At 44.0% G+C, this 11,914-nt stretch overlaps 2 protein-coding genes across 3 annotated transcripts; both read right to left on the minus strand.

The window, feature by feature from the left end:
* Positions 1–380: 380 nt before the first annotated feature.
* On the minus strand, positions 381–4,157 carry rhogd (ras homolog gene family, member Gd). 2 transcript variants are annotated; one of them, XM_035669256.1, is made up of 2 exons: positions 4,076–4,157; positions 381–3,450 (listed from the first exon to the last, which is right to left on the minus strand). In XM_035669256.1, exon 2 carries the CDS (start codon positions 3,419–3,421, stop codon positions 2,846–2,848), a length of 576 nt encoding a protein of 191 aa, XP_035525149.1. In that variant the 5' UTR covers positions 3,422–3,450; positions 4,076–4,157; the 3' UTR covers positions 381–2,845. The 2 variants fall into 2 exon arrangements, with proteins under 2 accessions (XP_035525149.1, XP_035525150.1); XM_035669257.1 differs by having other exon boundaries at positions 381–3,441; positions 4,076–4,141.
* Positions 4,158–6,055: 1,898 nt separating this feature from the next.
* Positions 6,056–11,667, minus strand: fhdc2 (FH2 domain containing 2). The gene is made up of 9 exons (XM_035669838.1): positions 11,653–11,667; positions 11,463–11,548; positions 11,113–11,213; positions 10,735–10,805; positions 10,413–10,520; positions 9,805–9,875; positions 9,175–9,292; positions 8,877–9,041; positions 6,056–8,778 (listed from the first exon to the last, which is right to left on the minus strand). The coding sequence occupies exons 1-9, from the start codon at positions 11,665–11,667 to the stop codon at positions 6,820–6,822; spliced, it is 2,694 nt and encodes an 897-aa protein (XP_035525731.1). The 3' UTR covers positions 6,056–6,819.
* Between the last annotated feature and the right edge of the window lie 247 nt (positions 11,668–11,914).

An 11,914-nucleotide genomic window follows, 5' to 3' on the forward strand; every position in this document is an offset into this window, starting at 1 on the left:
GGCCCTGAAAACCGGATGGGTATAGACCATTAACTCCAAATGCACAGAAAAAAAAAAAAAACAGGCTTTGAGGAATGGTACTCATTCTAGATAATGTGGAGCTGAGCTAGAGGGCTGTGTCCATCTAGTGTTCGGACATGGTAATTGTAGTATCATTAATATGACAGAAAATGAACTGGTACGTGTGCTGGTAGAACGTAGTGTGGTTTCCTGAGCTGAAAATACAAGTACCTGTTTAAAGTTGTGACTCAGTTCTGTTGTACACCTCAATGTGACTGTATTCTTCCATTAGCAGCTTACAGACGTGAAGTAATGTGCTGATGACGTGTAATAGTAAGTGTTTTAGTCACAAAATAGCAAAGAATCATCATCAAACAGTGTCTGGTTTTAACCACCATTTTATTTTGGCATAATTTAAAATCATCTCACTGTTAGTTCATTTATACAAATATGCTTTTGTTATATATAAAACAATTACAAACAGATTTCTACAAATCAAGTTCCCAGTGTAAAAGCGTAGTACCACGCACACGGTAGCATACAGCTCGGGGACACAGACAGAGAGCCCACAGGTGTATGTTCCACTTCAACAGCATTATCTGAGTGAAATCAGGACACGGCAAAAAAAAAACAAAAAACAAACTCACCACAGTTGACAGTTTGACATATTACGCGCTTACATTCAACCCTCCACACACCGACCTGGGAAATTTTCACACATCCTTTGGCAGATCTCAAACCGCATTACTGTCGTTACACAAAGTCTCCTGCTCGTGTTGCGTTTCGGTTACTCTAGACTTTACACAGGCCACAATCTAGGTTGACTTATAATACACCCCGCTCAAGTGAGTAAATGAAAAGAACTATAGTAAAAAGGGTTGCTGGTATTTACTGGCAGCGTTAAGCACAAATTAGCAACCAGTCATTATTAAAAAAATATTTTTATAAAATGTATAAAAATCTTCAGATGTGACAAGGCACGTTCCACCAACGCATCTCTTGCTAACCGTATGTGCAAGTTGTGCTTGTGCCTTTGCCCTCACTGCAACGTGCAATGCAGGGATGTAAACCACAATCTGTTAAGAGGTGTGGGCCACGAGCACTGCGTTTCTTGTGCTCCGTTTTACAAATGCAACAGATTTGCCGTGCAAGATGTCAGTTTAGCACCTGTGTCTTACAAAGGGTGCTGCGAGAAGAGTGTGTTTACTGACAGGAACTAAGGCAGAAAGCTAGTGAAAAATGACAAAAATGAAGAGGTGGTTGGACCTGCATTTAAAAAGAAAAAGGCCTTGTGGCTCTTGCATCACTTTAATGAGAACATTTGGGTTTGACAAAGGAGCATTGCTATGGTCTTTGGTTTAGATAAGGCACCGGACCAAACAAAAAAGCTCCTTCTATAATGAAGATAATCAGTCATTACTTGTTGTATTAACTATAGGCAGCTATGACACAGTGCTTCTGATGAAGATGAAATGATATTCGACTATCCGAGAAAATACAGGAAAATAAGTGTATACAGCCTAGCACAAGCCGGTTTAAACATATTCTGGTATCATTATACTGAATCAATTATGCAGTGGTCATAATGTGCTGACCTTAAATGTAAGGCAACAATGTAATTGGCATAGGGTGCATCATGGTGTTCTGGTTTATCAAATCTGAGTATTAACTATTACACACAAACATCTTACTGATCAAATAAACATAAGCTATTACAAAAAATATATTCAACTTTGGCCATAACCACACTCGTCGGTTAAAAACATTTCAGGAAAAAAAAATCATTTACAGAGTAAATTCACCGTTATTAGACAAAATACAGTCTCTTTGACCCCCGACCCCGTCAAAAAGTAATTCTTAGGCATGTTTTAATGGCACTCGGTGTGACCCCTCAAGAGTTAAGACGTAGACAGGGGAGAGATGTACTACAACGTGACTTCCCGATACGTCAGCTGAAGGTATCCTGTACCAGTGTGGGTTAATTTGACGGAGGCCTTATGACACCTGCTCCTCTATTGCTGAAGAGGGCAAACGGTCGACTGCTTTTAATGGTTCCGGCTTATCTTCAAAGGCCTACTGGCTCTTCCATGCGTGGCAGTGAGAGAGCAGTGCAAGAGGCTGGAAGGGCAGCCTGCCAGACAGCTCTAACATGCCAGACTGGGCTCAAGGAGAACTGCAGCTTGAGAGTTTAACCTCTAATCTGTGCATATTGGTTATGGGGTACTGGCATTTGTCCGAGAGTCATCACACCTTGTCTGGACTCAAGCTGCTTGAAATTAAAAACTTGTTCACCCTCTACTTGGCTGTTTATTACATGTTAATTGGCAAGTCAAAGCATCTTGATGGTGACGCTGCTTGAAACTCATGAGATGCGACCTAGGTGAGAGCATGAGGTAGTCATTATTTCTCCACCTGAACGAAGGCAGATCTCGTCTCTCCAGTCAAACAGGGTAGCTTGGTTGGTTGGTTGGTTTGGATGTTGTTATGGCTTCTGACAACCATGATCAGCATTTTAAAAAGGCAAAGCAGAGAAGCTATAAATCTAGAACAGATGTAAAATTGGAAAAGGTGTAAATATCAAAAGTTAAAATGTAAGAAAAATAGAGGAGATACGGTCAGTTGCCCCCATTTTGGCATTTTAGTCACTTTGGTGATGATGGCAACGGAGTGAAATCCTCCAGGAGATGAATAAGGAAGAGAGGAGTAACAGAGGTGCTGAAAACAAAGTCTAAACTGCTGGAGGTGGTCTGGACGCAGCCGGGTGACGACCTTCGTTCCTCAGCCTTCCTTTGCATCTGTGGATCTCCATCATCCCTCTCCACAGTCCAAATCTGGGAACCATTTATTACAACAGCACACACTTCTTCGGATTCTTTTTCGTTACTGGATACAACACGGCCCTCACAGCTTCGGCGAACACCTCCCTGACGCCGTCCTGCAGCAGAGCAGAACACTCCATGTATTTAACAGCCCCAATCTGCTTGGCGAGGGCGTTGCCCTGCTGCTGGGTGGTAGGGGCCAGGCCCTGCTCCTTCAGCTTCTTCACTGTTTCTGCATCGCCCCTCAGGTCCCTCTTGGTGCCCACCAGCAGGATGGGCACGTTGGGGCAGTGGTGAGACACCTCGGGGTGCCACTTGTGCCTCACATTGGCGTGGGAGGAGGGGCTGCCGATGGAAAAGCAGATGATGAACACGTTGGTCTGGGGGTAGGAGAGAGTGCGCAGGCGGTCGTACTCCTCCTGGCCGGCCGTGTCCCACAGGTTGAGGCTGACAGTGCGGCCGTCTACGCTCATCTGAGCACTGTAGTTGTCGAACACGGTGGGAATGTATTCTTCGGGGAAGGCATTGGTGGTATAGGAGATGAGCAGGCACGTTTTCCCCACGGCCCCGTCACCCACCACCACACACTTTATGGTCTGCATCCTGCCTACGACCACTGGGTCTGCAGCACCTGACAGCAGGAGGAGAAAGAACAACAAGGCAGCTGGGTAACTTCTGATTGTGTCTCATCATCTGAGGAGCTAATGTCAAATGTCCAGAGTCAGTAAAAAGAGGTTATTATTTAACTTTAACTACCAAAAGGGTAAAAACACGAGTCAGTTATTGTTTTTTTACTTTAATACTGTTTTTTTTTTTTACCTACTTCACGTTAGCAGGAGAGCTAACAGCCGCCAACTTTAGCTCATCGACGCAATTTAAAGTCGTCCGCTAATTAACAACATCTGGAAAGTTCACCGCCCCACTCCCTTCAACAAAAGGGGCAACGAGTGAACCGAAAGCGCAGCAGTAACGTGTCCTACCTTGGCGTTTGTTATTTCGCACTGTTCATTTATGATACTAGGCGTTCCCCCGGTGGCTAGCATCAAGCTAAGGAACTAGCGCATTTTGGTGGCTAACAGGCTAGCTGGTTAGCAAACAAGTTGAGACTTTATTTGCGAGCCACTTCTCGAGAAAGCTCTGTTCCCGGCTCATGACCTCCCACAAGTTGCTCTAAAAAAATTCTACGATGTTCTAGTATATGTCTCACAGGCGGTAGTCTGCTGTAACGGTGAAATGTGAAGGATTTTGTGACTTACCGCCACTCGGCTTTCGATCTCTTTTTGCCTGGTATAGTCAATCACAGCCGCATCCGGGGAGCTGTCCATTACGTAAAAGTCGACACGCGGAAGCAATGCACGCTGGGAGTTGTAGTTTCGTTTTGTGGCTGTCGTTTGTGAGACACTAGATGGCGCTGTTACACCGCCGTGCTTTCCTATTTAGCTGTAGCTGTGAAGTGTGATGACAGAAAGTTGTGCTTGGATAAATAGGTTTTATAATGTGTCCGATAACTTGAATAGTGATTTCTGCCCAGTTGTGTTTTGTTTGAATAAAAGTAGCAATAAGAAATACTTTATTACAAGTCCTGTATTCATAATAGTACAGAAGTATATTGCAACATCTAACTAGAAACAAAAGTGAAAGTAGGCATTTCAGTGTGTTATTTTTGGATTTACTGTTGCATTAAAGTGTAAATAGCATTTCTGTTTATGGTGTAGCTGGTCAAAGTTTTATTTGCTTTATACTATTTTATATGATCTTATATTTTGTATGTAAAATCTTAATCGAGGAATTATGTTGTTTTGTATTGTTCTTGTCATTGTTCAAGTTCATGTATGTTGGTCCTTTTGTTGCACTGTTGTAAAGCAATAAAAAGTGAATTGTAAAATCTTAATCTACAAATCTACACATGTAAAATAAATGGCTGGTAAATAGTACAATAGGCTATATGATATTGAAGTAATACTGAGGTATTAGTATTGTTAGTATTATGTAGCAGGACATGGAAATACTCAGCTAAAGTATATGTATCCCAAACTATAGGAGTAGTCTATTTGAATACATTTATTTTCCACCACTGCTCCTACCTACACAGAAAAACTCTCTAATCATTTCCCCTCACCAAAGTCATATTTAACTGCATTACAGATGTATGAATGTTTGGCATTATATTTGACCTGCAACAAACCATGAATGTGACTCCTTGATCACAATTATTAGCCCTTAGAAATAGAATACAACTTGTAAAAACCATAGACTGTATAATCTGTCTCTCAAAAGTGCCAACTGCTGAAAAAGGTGTCCCTAAATCTTACTAACACTTTAAATCCATTCAGTCTCACTGCAAGTGAGGGAGGCTGTTCCTGGATTTCACCAGTCTGTTAACACTTGAGTCTGAATGTGTGGCTTTCTGCTATGACTTTAGCCTTTCTCTTGAACTTGCTACATTCTCACCATTAAATGCCAGTGTCACCGTGTATACATACATACCTCACATACAAACAGGCCGTAAAACAATCCTGTCCCCTGTCTTTTGGACTTCATCCTCTCTTTGGTCAGCACTGGTATTAAAGCCCATATATCACTTATTCACCTTCAAACAAGTCATTATTCTCACTCAGCCAGCGCTTTCAGGTCAATGCAGAATACACGAAGGCAGCTAAAAGAGGGACCACTTTAGACTACTCTGTCCTGCACCCCTGGAGACCCGTTGATGATGTCACCTCTATACACTGAGGCAGGTTAAGAGGCCAGTGCTGACCGACAACCGGACACTCAAGAACACAAAGAGGCACCGGTTTATTGCCTTTCCCAAGAGGTTCTGGCGTCACTGCGGCCTATAAAGAGAGAATTCCCACTGGGACCCTACACCCACAGTCACCCTCCACCCCAACCCTTGCACCCCGCTATTCTGCCAGGAGATTCCCCGGGACGTCTGTAGCATTTCCATGACAACAGCCACTGACAGAGATGGGGGTGACTGTGTCAAGAGATGCAGCAAGAGGGAGTTCAGATGAGAGGGAGGGAGAAAAATAAGGGTGACAAGAAGAGAGAGGACAGCAAGATGCAAGAGCAGCAGCTCAAGAGGAAGAGTGGGGACCTTGAAAGTGAAAGTGCTCGCCTGAATACAAAACTGAAAAACAGATGTGAACATATACCAACAACACACTTTTTAATTCAACTGATGAGCACCTTTCTCAGACACACACATACACACACACTAATATTCAGATCACCGTCTTTATTCGTCTCCTCTTATTTATAAATCCACATAATACAGTGAATAACAACCAATGCTATTCAATAAAGTTATAGAATCTTTTGACATAAAATAAACATGACAGCAATCATCTCCATTCGGCCTCTTCTTCAGTTTGTAAAGTGCATCGATGAGGCCTCTCAACAAGAGGATTAACAGTTCAATATTGTACCAAGTTCAGTTTGGACTGTAAGACCGCCAAGTGTGAGAACACAATGATCACTTAGCGGAAGGGACACAGTATTCAAAACATTTGGAAGATTTCCTAAAACAAACAAAAAATATTTTTTCCCCCATGTAAGACAGATTGAAACTGTGTCCGGAATTTCAAATTCTTTCAAAGCACACTTGTACAGACTAGGCACAGAGTAATGTCACTTGGTTGGGACTTACTGTCGTGAATTAACCTTTCCTACAAAAGTTACTTGGGTCTTCTTGTGGTGTCCTATTGCCTGCAAAGGACATGAATGAGTGTAAGAAGAGGTAGGATTTGGAGGATCTACTATTCAACTATCGGGCTACGCACGTGAGATACAGTCCCCAATGCTCCCAGTGAAGCTCACATATGTAGAACCTAAGCACTAAGAACTACATATATGAATTTCATAAAAGTTGAATGTAGACGACCTACAGCTGATTAAGTCGAGAAATCTGACTGATGACACTCTTCATGAATACCCACACTGTATATATTACTGAAAAGGCATGAAAAGACTGCACAGTACAAGGACTTATTCACTTCCATCACTTCCACAGTGGTTGAGCTGCTGCTGTGGCTCGAGCCATTTTGGGACCAGGTATCCGTGAAGCTGTGGGGATTTTAGAGCCAGCAGGAGAGGTGCTTGTGCTTGTTGTCTTGGCAGTTTTATTTCGGGCAGCAGATATGACAGCCGTGCGTATGGTCTTGGCCGTGGCGGAGGACGGGCTGTGGGCAGTGCGAGGCTGGGAGGGCACCTGAGTCTCAGAGTTAGGGGCGAGTCGTTTCGACACACGGAGAGGAGATCCTCTGATGAAAGCTGTCTGGGTGCTGCCTGAGACCTTCTCTGGTAAGGATCTGTCTGAGGTCCTGCGGGTCAAGGTGGGTTTTCCTGGGGTCTGTGTCTCACTTATAGTCCTCTCACGTGTGCTATTACTGCGTTTCACCTCTGTCTGACTGATGGCAGTCCGTGAGACAGGAGACGAACGCATGGAAATGCTGCGAGGAGTGGACAGCCGGGTGGGAGTGGGTGGGTTAGTAGGGGCTGGACCTCCATTTGAAGGCTCAGTTTTGGAGCGCACCCTGGGAATGCCTGTGCTATTAGAAGGTCCTGTGCGTGACATAAGTCCCCTTTTGCCCCCTATTCCACTACGCACAGGGATCTTCATAGTTCGAGCCTCCTCCTTTGATGTAGGAGACCCTGGAGTTGTCCCCTCTCGAAGGTCAACCTCTCTCTCTTTCCTCCACTTGGAGCAGAGGCTCGGTGCGGGTCGTGGGAGTGGAGAGGTTGGGGGTGACAAGGCATCATAGCATCGGAGGCCTTTCACCAGAGTGTGGCACTCCAGTGTTTCACCCACACGGGAGTATGACCTTCCTGTCTCCCTCTCAGGACTTGGCAAATCAGAATACTCCTCTGGCTGTGATTTGCTGAACTCGGGTAGACTGGAGGTCATCCAGTTCTCCTTCACAGGTGTGGTTGCTACTTCAGGGTTAGTGTGCTTTAAACCTGCATCAGGCATCACAGCACTTGTTGTTGTTGTTGTTGTGGTGGGCGTCTCTCTCGCCTGTGGTTGTGACTGGACCCTCTCCGGAGCATTTACAGCTGATTGTGATTGGCTCTCATATCTCTGGTACCTTAAGGACCCAGCCCTGGTGTCACTGTGTGAAAGTATTCCACTTGTATGAAGAGGTACAGACTCATCAAAACAAGCGACACTAGATTTATTCTGAATAGAATGAGTATTGTCTGTCACTGCCAGGCCAAACCTACGTCTATGAGTGGAGGTCTGGCTTTTTACACAAAGGGCAGTTGTATCAGTGGGTACAGCAGCAGAGTTTGTACAGGAACTGGGTGAAGATTCAGTGGTCATCGAAACCACGTGTTCATGTGAAATCTCAGCTTCTTTTTCAAGTCCTGTTGCCTTCGGACGGCCTTGCAGCACATAAGAAACGCTTTCAGGCCTGTGTTGCTTGACTGTGAAGCCACGTCCATGCTGAGAATGACTAAATGTAGCAACGTGCGAGTCCTGAACTGCGCCCATGCGCCGGTTAATTGCTTGGCTGTCCTGAGACCTGCTCCCTCTACCCAAAACAGGATCTTGGTCGATGGGGGAACATGTGCCGTCTGTCTCTGGGGAGCTACAAAGCACAGCCGCGGTCTCATGGTCAGATGAGCTGTTAGAGTGATAACTGGTTGATGTCGGACTGCTGCCCAGCTCAGGGAAGCTCTTGAACAGCGATGAGTTATGGAGATGTCCGTCATTGTTGAGGTGATGGGAAAGTCTGCGGGACTCGGAGCTTCTCAGGCTACGTCGGTTCCAAGTGTAGCTCAAGTTCTTCTCTAGCAGTTTCTCTAGCTCATCTTGGTTCTCCTGTCTGTGAGGCTCTCTGGCAAGGCTGAGGCCCAGGTCCAGCCCCGTACAGACAGCTAGAGAGCGCCGCTTTTCCCCCATCTCACGCTGACGCTCCAGGCGTTTCTGCTCCTTCAGCTCCCGCTCCGCATTCTCCTGTAGAAAAGGAAAGGAATCATGTATTTGTTAGTGAGTCTTAGTGCTGAATTGTCTGTCTTAATCAACAGATATTTCAATTCATTTCTCAGTCTAACCTGAACAGCTTTTTGGAAGCGGTGGCAAAACGAATTGAAGACCCTGCAAGCCTCTTCTAGTTTAAAGGTGCTGTCATCTTCACAGAAGAACTCCACCAGAGCCTGGCTAGACATCCTCATGCCCTCCACCTCATCCTCCGCCTCCTTCAAACGCTCCTCAGCCACCTGCACACAGGCACAGTTTACACAGTCATCCTTTGAAACAAGTTCTCATTACCTTATCTAAAAACAAATGTGGGATTGGCAGGTTGTAAACCATCAGATAAAGTTTTTATATATTACAGACTAGGTTTCAAACCTCTAGGAAAGGTTGCGTATGCTGTTGAATCTCTGCCTCAGTCTGGATGTTTGCCTTGAGGGCCACCACTCTGCTTTTTAACTTGGATAAGTCCTCCAGCACAGACTCCTCAGACAACCTGCAGGAGATGACATATAATACAATTATAAAAAGAACTGTGTAGAAAAAACTGTGTTACATCTCTTGAGAAAGGTGTCACAACCAAAAATAGGTAACAAATGAATGCAAATGACTTAAAATATCCTGGAATTCATTTATTTTACATAGACTGAAGTTTTAGACTTGAGTTCTGTCAATTTATTTGCCCAGAAAGATTGCATTGCATGAGTGATATTCTTTACTTTTGAAAGCAGAATTAGGCTGGGCATTCCTTGGCACCTTGCAGCGAAACTCTCCAGCAGAGCTTAAATATTGGCTTGGAGTATAAATGTTGTCATGACCCACTTTCAATCAGGCAGTGAGCTATTGCTAACAGCTGGGCGCCTTGTTCTGATACAAGAATGCAATAGATTTTCAATACATTTGTTTTAGCAGCCTGGTGGGGTGTATTAATGTTATTAAACAGGGCTTGTATATTCCCTCAGACACAGTCACTGTAGGATTTGATGGGGTTTTTGGGAAGAGACTGACCTGGAGGCGGACCCAACATGGCCTAGTTGGCCGGGAAATGAAAGTAAACTCTGGTCTTTTTTCACAGCTTCCTGTGGAGACAAACACAAATGATTATTCAGCTATTGTTTCAAAAGAAGCAACACGTCATTTGTGAATGTTGACAAAATCATATGCTCTGTGGAGCAGTCTGGCTTGAGGGTTATGAGAGTATATTGTTCTCTAAAAACTTTGTGGTCAGAAAAGACAGAGGAGTTCAAATCATTTTCAAAAACAGCCATTTTTTTATTTATTTTCCTAAATTATGTTTTATATGCACCCATTGTTGCAAAAACGGCACTAAAAGTATTTCCAGAAATTTTTTTTTCAATCAACAATATTAACACTTTTTACTGTATTAGTCTAGCTTTCCACAAATACCTTTAGACACAATGCATGTCCACTTCAAAAAGAAAAGTCTTTATGAACTTTAAAAAAATGAGTTGGCTGGCACATAAACAGCTGTTTAAATAAGGAGATGTACTTCATCTCATTCTGTTGTCATGCTATTCCTGTGATTTACTTCAGCACCTGTTATTGTACCTGTATTACGGGATACTGTCTTACTACACATACATTTCACATCTTACCATAGCTACAAAATGCAGCAAATTCATTCCCGGCTTGTTGGCTTTGGTGTCAGCCAGTTTGAGCAGCGATGAAATCCGGAAACCGGCGGCATTGCCTGCATACCCACCCTGAGAAGCCACATACAAGGTCAAAATAACACATACACGCACAACATGTGACAACTTTAAACAAATAATGATACAAAACCCAGGTGCACAGTCAGAGTGACGCCCCTGAACACACACCCAGACCCCATAGCTACTGGTGTATTATGCGCAGATAAAAGGACTGATTCTGCTTTGTCAGGCTGAAGAAAAGAAAATAAAATAAAGAAGCACTCACAGCATTCATATAGTTTCCTGCTTTCAGCACCAAACGAAGGATGGAGTGTAATTCAGGACAGCTCAGCAGTTCTAGGAGAGTCAAAGACAGAGATTCAATATTCAGCCTCAAGGTTGAGGAATAATGAGTATGAATGTGTATCAAGCTAACATCAAGGCCTTAAAATGAGTCAGCAACTTTGTTTTGAAGAACTGACACTCAAGTTTACTGGCAAACTAAACTTAATATAACTGATACCACGTTTCTCCTCTATCAGTAAGTCACAAGAATGCATTCTGGGTCCAAACTTCTCATTCGTAACAGGAGCCTTTCAAAGGGCCAACACAGAACAGGATCTTTATAGTGGTTGGGCACACGACTCCCTGCTGTTAACGTTACCTCTGGCCGCCTCCCTCAGACATCTGGCTGCCACACACAGAGAGGTCACAGCAGGGTCGAACTCTTGTTGTAGAATCATGGCATCCAGACGAAGCCGAAAACTAATGGAAGAGAGACGGATGGATAGATGGACAGGGGTAAGTGATGACGGAGACAAAAAGGCACTCCTGACAGATCAATCATCAGTTAAACAAACACACGTCAACACATAGTGAAGCATGTGAGCATGACCAGTGTCAGATACAAATAAACAGGAAGAAAAGCCTTTTTAAAATGCTTAAAAAACAATCAGTAGGAAAGTACAGGGGGTATTTTTGGTAATTGTATCTAATCTAGGGCTGAGGCCGTACCTGGGGACTTCCACCAACAGCAGGATGAAAAGATCAGGCTCTCCTAGCCAGCTCCGCTCCCCACTGAACCTCTTCAGGCGAGACTCCTGAGAGAGAACAGACTTTTTTAAAATCTGGAATACTAAAACACAACATGCAGTTAACAGTCAATTCCAATATCTTTCAACGCTGCCCTTCTCTGGAAACTGACCACATCACACGACATGGTGTAATGGCAAACTTTTGATCATCCTAACCAGAGCCAGATGATGAGTAAGAGAAGAGCGGAGGGAAAGGGGGGGGGGGCTGCTAGTTGGATCTACACAAAAAAAGGCTCCTTTACCTCTCTTGTCGGGCAGCAATTTGCAGAGTCGAGTGCCTCTGCTCGTAACGGTCCCCGCCACAAGCTGAAATCTTCAACATTCTTAGCAGCCTGCGGAAAATAACAGTTGTAAGACACCATGTTAACATGC

This window comes from Morone saxatilis, unplaced genomic scaffold (genome assembly GCF_004916995.1).
Source record: "Morone saxatilis isolate NCDOM2014 unplaced genomic scaffold, NCSU_SB_2.0 Contig22, whole genome shotgun sequence".
Classification (NCBI taxonomy): Eukaryota; Metazoa; Chordata; class Actinopteri; family Moronidae; genus Morone; species Morone saxatilis.